Below are 7,558 nucleotides of genomic sequence, written 5' to 3'. Positions count from 1 at the left end.
AAAAAATATTGAAAATTAATAATTTTTTTGCTTAAAAAATTATAAATATATCAGTTATATGCTATAGTGGTTCGGTATTGCCGATTCGCTCATATCGGCCGATTCTTGAGGTGAAAAGAACATGTGCAAATTTTCATAAAAAGAGCTAAAAAACTAAGAGACTAGTGCGCATATTTAAAGGCGAACATGACTAAATCGATGCAGCCTGTCAGACGGTTCACTTTATTACTTTTAATATATACTATAAAGGGTCTCCCATCCTTCCTTATATCCTTCTGGTACACAAATTGAATACAACTCTCAAGTTATCCCTTCAAGAAATATGAGATATTACTCAACACAGTCGCAGATCTCACCGTACCATTCGACATTCAGCAAGTGCATGCATTATTGTTCTTAATAAATACTTAAAAATAAGCACCAACAATTTCACACGGATCTTTTATGAATGAAGATAGCACTTTGTGCAGCGATCGGCTTAAATTTGCACCCGAGCTGAAAAGTACGATACACTTTCTACTAGTGGTAGTGATGCTAGCACCCGCCATTACTGCTTTCGTTAGTCATCGGGCATTATCAATAAGTGCAATAAATACTTAAGAGAAGGGGTATCATAAAATATTCACACGTACTTGTTTAGCGTATTTAGTGGTCGGCTACCGGATCGGCCTTTTATGATGGCGGCATCCATTTGCAATCCTTGATCAACGATTCGTGCTATTTCCAAACCAATCTCAAGATAAGTTATCACAGCTGTTATATCGCCTGAAATGCGCAAGAAAGTAATGAAGTAATGTAATTTTATTGTGATTAATTGTTTAGTAAGGGTATAGGCTATTTACCAGATTATTATTTTTGTTTTAATATAATATATAATTGAGTAATTCAACGTAATAATCTGCGCAAATTCCATTATTATTATTATTATTTGTAATTACTGTAATGATTACAATAACAAAAATAAATTTATTATTGAGTATTTATGTTGTAATGACAATAAAAAATGAAAAGTTTAAGAAAGTGTAATTTTAGTACTGCAAAATATTTTTATAATTACTTCGCTCACGTTTTAATAACTGTATAATTATCATTACCAATATCGTATAAATACTTTTAGCTAAATGTATGAGTTTTAACAATAACAAATTCTATTTTGGCTAAAATAATGATAAGAGTATATTTAATTGCTATAGAAGTACTGGAGTTAAAAAAGTAATGATTACATTTTACATTACATAATACATTATAAAATGTTTAGAGTTGAAAGCAATATCTAGTTTATGTAATTTTATATAAAAGTAATGGAATTAAAAAGTAATGATTACATTTTACATTACATGCATTTATAGCTAATTATGTATGCTAAAACTGTAAAATGATGAAATACGCTGAATTTCTGTTATTTGTATGTACTAAATAATGATTACCATTACCAGTGCTTGCATCGAAGCTATTGCTAAATACTAATTTCGCAATAGCAATACTATTTTAAGTACTATTGCCATAGTTATCATTTTTATGTACAAATTACGCAAGCATTAAATGCACTGGTTATAAAATGATTAAACAATTCAATTGCAAATAATGACTTTCTCACTAATAAGAATTTAATGGTAATTAAATAGTTGATAATTCTGTTTGCTAAGAATCTCATAACAACTCCACTATCATTTAGTTGAAATTGTAGGATATTGAAGTACATGAAATCCGTAATTAATTTTGATTACAAATCCGTAATCAGTATGAAGTTAATAACGGTGCCTTAATGTTTTAATTTAAAATCATAAGATACTGAAGTAGTTGTAAGCACTTATTTTCAATTTAATTAAAAAATTAAACATTTTGAATACAAACAACATATATCTGTGACTTGTAATCGCAAGTTATTGAAATTGATGTAATCATTAATTAGTTTCAATTACAAATCAGTAATTCAAACTCATAACAACTGAACTTAAACTCTTGGATTTGTATTTTTTTTTTCAATTTGATTACATTCGATGTAATCATTAATTTATTTGCATTACAAATCAGTAATTAGTTAATCATAACAGCTGTACCTTAACTTTTTAATTTTTTGTGTTTTTATTTTTTTATTCATTTTGCATTTGATGTAATCATTACTTTTTTGATTAGTAATTAGACGGTCATAACAACTGCACATTAACTATTTAACGTAATATTAATTTTATTTTTATTTTTAGTTTGATTATATTTAATGTAATCATTACCTTATTTTGATTACAAACCAATACTCAGAAACTCAAAATAAATATACTTTCATTTTCAATTTGATTTTTAATTTTTGACTTATTTTCAGTTTGATTACAGCTAATGTAATCATTACTTTATTTTGATTACAAATCAGTAATCAGAATTTCATATCAACTCTAGTTTAACTTCTAAGTTAATTTTTGATTTATTTTTAATTTGTTTAGATTTGATATAGTCATTAATTAATCAGAGTCTCATAACATATGTAATTTAACAGCAATAATATGTAAGCACTATTTTGTAATTAATTGCTTGTTCGCATTACTTCCTTATCTTTTAATTACCCAGTCAGAAGTACAAAAATTGCTTATCTAAATCTGCTAATATAAATATCATAGATAGGGCATATTCTGCGCTATTTCAATTGATTACTGTGAGTGTAATCGTTGTACTTAGATCCCTAGCGCTTAAACAAATACAATTACTTTGCATACTTACGCAGTTGATCTCTAATCTGCATTTTCTCCAGATTGTTGACTGCTTTGTCATTGTAGATGATCACACCGATCGCACCACGATCGTACACATGTTTCACCTTCTCCTCAAATGTGCAAAAGCCGCGCTTCACCAGCGCAATCCAACCGACACCCTTGGGTGGAAAACTCTCACCATTAGTGCCGGCGATCTTGGACGTACAAGCCGTATCATCGGTTATATTACCAATCGTGCTTATATGTACGAGTTTACCCTCTCTACTATCCACTTTACCCTCACCGTAACGTGCCTTCTCCTCACTATGCGCCAACTTACGTATTTCACCAAACTCATTCAAGTAGGTGAAATTCAAATAGGCGTAATTATAGACATCTATGATGATACGCTCCTCATTGGCGAGCATCTGGGTGGCGTTCGCCGTGCGAAAATAACGATCGAGATCCTGATTCGCTATGGACATGGCCGCCACAAAAGTGGTGGTTGTCGTGGTCGAGGTCAAACGCAGACCGCCGAGCAGGAAGAGGCATGCTAAGAGCAGCAACTCCTTGGAACACATTTTCAGTTGAGTTGCTATGATTGCTTATTTTGTTTGGAGCGATACGAAGCTCCTATTTACACGAAGCGATTATATGTATATGGGTGTGTGAGTATATATATGTATATAGGTTATGTGCACATTCACTTTTGAAACACTTTTTAATTTTTTCTTTTTTGCTAATTTTTCTTGCAAATACTTTTTTTTTTTTTTACTATTTCTTGTTATTTTTTGCTACGCGACCAGACGCTGCGCTCTGCTTTCGCACGTCGCCACTTTTCGTTTGCACATTGGATTCGAAATCACTTCTGATATTTAAGCAGACACGTCGCGCTAGTCGCTGGCGTTTCGTACGTTTTCTGCTCGAGTGCTGGGACCGACGTCTTCGACACACCTCTCGTCATCGAGTGCCGCAAGTGTACTGCAATGAAAAAATTAGACACAATTTTAATTTGGGCCGAACACGTAAGTATATTGTTTGATGTTAAATAATTTTTTCTTAATTTTTTTTTTTCGTATTTTAATTTGTCGTTTTATCATTGAATTGTGTTTACTGTTATGGCCATGTTTCGAACCGTTCGTGCGCAAAGACGCTGATAAGATTTGAATTTCGCTAAATGGCGGTTCGGTTGCGTATCTCAATTGATTCGTGAATGTTTTTGTTGATTGAAGCTCTCAAAACAATGCGAGCGAAATGTGGTGGGAGAGTGAGAGAGTAAGTGTAGGCAAAGGTGTTCGTATTGATTTAAGTAATTAATTATAAATTTTTGTTTTTAAATAAAAGCTGTGGAAAGCGTTATTTTTAAAAGACAAAAATAACAATAACAGCGGTGAGTACACAAGCAAGCATTGAAGAGAGGGTTGAGGCAGGGGAATGCACTTGTTTTTAAGGCACCATATAAGTGTTGAGATTAATATAGGATACATGCTTCTTTCGCTCAACGTCATCACTTCTCTTATCAATATTTTAAAGATCAGATATACTTCATTTAGCCGTTGAGTATTGTTTTGCAATTAAGTGTTACGTTATTGTGCGATTTGCATCGATTTCGAATGAGCTAATTTTACACATGAACAAACATATGTACAGCATTATATACAGACATATCATGTAGTATATGTATGTATGTATATATGTACATATACATATATTCTACATATGATTATACACATATGACTGGTATATATGGTTTGCATGCCTTGTTCATATTTTTAGAATGATATTGCATATGTTGTGATAAAATCGACAATAAACTGTCAAAGAAATACAACAAAAAGCTAAAATAAGTTAACTTTTTGAATTTTTAACTGTAATACCCCTCACAATTGCATTTCTTATACCATAAAAGGGTGTAAAGTTTTCTTTATCTTGATTTTGATCGCTCAGTTTGTATGACAGCTATATGCTATAGTAGTTCGATCTGAATAATTTCTTGAGAGATTGTAGTTTTGCTTTGGACAATAATATGTGCCAAATTTCGTGAAGATATCTTGTCATATTAAAAAGTTGTTCATACAGGCACTTGAGCTTGATCGCTCAGTTTGTATGACAGCTATATGCTATAGTAATCCGATCTGAACCATTTCTTCGGAGATTATAGAAATACTTTAGGTAATGATTCACACCAAATTTTGTGAAAATATTTTGTCAAATAAAAAAGTTGTCCATACAGGCACTTGAGTTTGATTATTCAGTTTGTATGACAGCTATATGCTAAAGTCATCCGATCTGAGCAATTACCTCGAAGATGGTAGCGCTATCTTGAATAATAAATTGTGAAAAATTTCGTGAAGATATCTTGTCATATTAAAAAGTTGTTCATAGAGGGACTTGAGTTTTATCGGCCAGTTTAGATGGCAACTTCAACTTAACCAGCTATTTTCTGGGTATGATAAATACAACAACAATTATTCACAAATTAAGAAATTTTGCCAAGTAATTTGACAAATTTGGAACTGCAGCCTCTGGTAGGATTATCATTATTTTTGTAAGACACAAACAATTCAGTCATAATTCGGAATTTTTCAAAGAGACCCCAGTACACCAGGTCTTTTAACCATAGAAAGAACTCAACTCAGAATAAATTATACATATGTATATGTTCTGCTCTTTCTGATTCATTTGAGGTTGCTTTGCTGTGAACCCGATCAGACTGACCAATTTCTACAACAAATTACTCTTGTGAGAATCAATACTCATATGGAATGGTAAAAGCACGAGATTCATTCTCAAAGGCATTACATTTTTTGAGAATTTTGGTTGAATTTGAGAAGTTTCGAAAGTTGCTCGGTTGAAAAAATTGTCGAAACAAATTAGCCATACTGTTTATAATATGTCTTAACCAGTGGCGATTCCAGAGTTTATTTTTGGGGGATGTTTTTCCTTCTAACATATTTTTAATATAGATGTTATTTCGTAAGCTCTACTTAATTTCTTTCAAAATCGATTTTGGGGGGTTTTGCCACCCGTACTCTCCACTGATTCGCCACTGAAATAAATTCTGGGGAGTGTTTTTCTTTCTAACATATTTTCTGCTGAATTTTATTTAAAATCTGCGATTTTAGGCAGTGGGGTTATTTCACGCCCAAAACCCTCCATGGATCCGCCACTGCTCTGCACAAATAAAAATTTTGCATGGATTTTGAGAGTATTACATACATATATTCATCAAAATATTATATTTATGTCATTTATGAAAACATTTTAATCCGAAATCTCAAGGCTTGTCAATCTTTTGAGAGCAAAATGCATGAGTATGAGCTTTTGTGGCGAAGTCATTGTGCGTTTAAATGCTATTGAGGTTTTCAAGGCTCCTGACGTAATAACATATGAATGCAGGCGAACATGCAGCCAAACATATAGTATATAATATATACATATATAAAATATGGTATATACATATTCACAGCCAGGGGTGACAATGGCTTTGGCTGATGTATTGTATTTTGTGGTAGCATACATACATATAAAGAAAAATAATATCTCTTTAGGCAGCTATTTATCTACGGTTAGGCACGTTGCAATAAGCTAATAGGGTTTCATTGCGCCGAATACATATGCTACAAATGGGCCCGAAAATGGTTTATTTTCATATTCAAAAATGCATGAATGCAGGCAGAAAATGGTACGATTTGACGCTGATCTCAAGTGCGATGTGAAAATACCCGAAAAATTGGGTACAATATATATATATATTTGTACATATATGAAAAAAAGTGATATATGTAATATATGTGTCAGCAGCAAAAAGGGCAACAAATTTGCCGAAATATCGACAAAAGCCATTCACACCTGAACCGCCTGAATCTCTGCCAATTCCATGTGCGAGTCATCAAGTGTCACCGTTCACTATTTATCGCACCTCTGTGTGGCTACACGCGTCTATCGATTACTGTTTCTGCTGCCAAGCGACAAATATTCGTGAGCCTCGTCGCAGGAAGTGCCATTTTGGCGCTTGGCATGATTGACGTCCCACAAAGTTGATTGCCGCAAAGCCAAGGTGTGGGCAGTTGCGATATATTTAATATAAAAAATGTAAAATTCCACAAAACAAAGCAATCAATCAAAGAATTTCGCAAAATTATAAATTGAGCGTCAGCGCAAAGAATTGTTATTAACGAATATACATACATATGCGCAACGGAAGCGATAAAGCATACTCAGTCGCAATTTGGCGCCAAAAGGCTGTGCTGGCGGGTTTAGCATAACAAAAGGCGTTATGAACAAGCTGACAACTCCTTGATGGATGCGCTGTGGTCACATCATACACATATATACATTATACATATACACATACATATACATATTCGTATACATATCTGATATATGTTCATAAAAGCTATATATCTATCTGTATAAGCCTCATATGTGCGTTGTTGGCTCGCGTCTGCTCATTATGCCTGCGAAGCATGTGCCTGCCGCACGAGCTTTGATTGCGCTGAAATTTTAAGACTTCTTCTAATATAGGCACACAATGCGTGAACCCAGTCGAAAAGCATATATGGCACATCAGCATACACAGAATTAAGTCGCAAAACAGAGCAAGGGCTTGTCGCCATATAGAAAATGAAAAATCTAAATTCCGTGTAAGTAGCGGCATAATAACAGCCGTTTTATATTTTTCGGGCACGTGGCCATAAGCAATACTTGCATATCTGGAAGATTTGTGCTTAGCAACATGCTTGGTGATTATGCTTACATATTTAAATTCGTTGAACATAAAAATTTAATAATAAATTTCTAAAAAAATATTCTTTAAAAAAAATTAACAAATTAACAAGTTTTTTTTTATAAATGCATTTCTAAAAATATAT

General features: G+C 32.9%; 1 protein-coding gene across 4 annotated transcripts in view; it reads right to left on the bottom strand.

The window, feature by feature from the left end:
- The window catches only part of LOC108967389 (protein goliath), a 109,959-nt gene that overhangs the window by 17,823 nt on the left and 84,578 nt on the right, over positions 1-7,558 (bottom strand). For all 4 annotated transcript variants that reach the window (XM_018930762.1, XM_018930763.1, XM_018930766.1 and 1 more), the window contains 2 exons: positions 2,713-3,665; positions 633-765 (listed from right to left, as the gene is read on the bottom strand). In XM_018930762.1, the coding sequence (XP_018786307.1) occupies positions 633-765; positions 2,713-3,265 (686 nt within the window). In that variant the 5' untranslated portion in view covers positions 3,266-3,665. The remainder of the gene's footprint in view (positions 1-632; positions 766-2,712; positions 3,666-7,558) is intronic.

Source organism: Bactrocera latifrons, unplaced genomic scaffold (genome assembly GCF_001853355.1).
Source record: "Bactrocera latifrons isolate USDA-ARS-PBARC rearing strain unplaced genomic scaffold, ASM185335v1 scaffold_186, whole genome shotgun sequence".
NCBI lineage: Eukaryota > Metazoa > Arthropoda > Insecta > Diptera > Tephritidae > Bactrocera > Bactrocera latifrons.
Note: the sequence above shows the minus strand (reverse complement) of the source record. Positions and strands in the feature narration are given on the sequence as shown.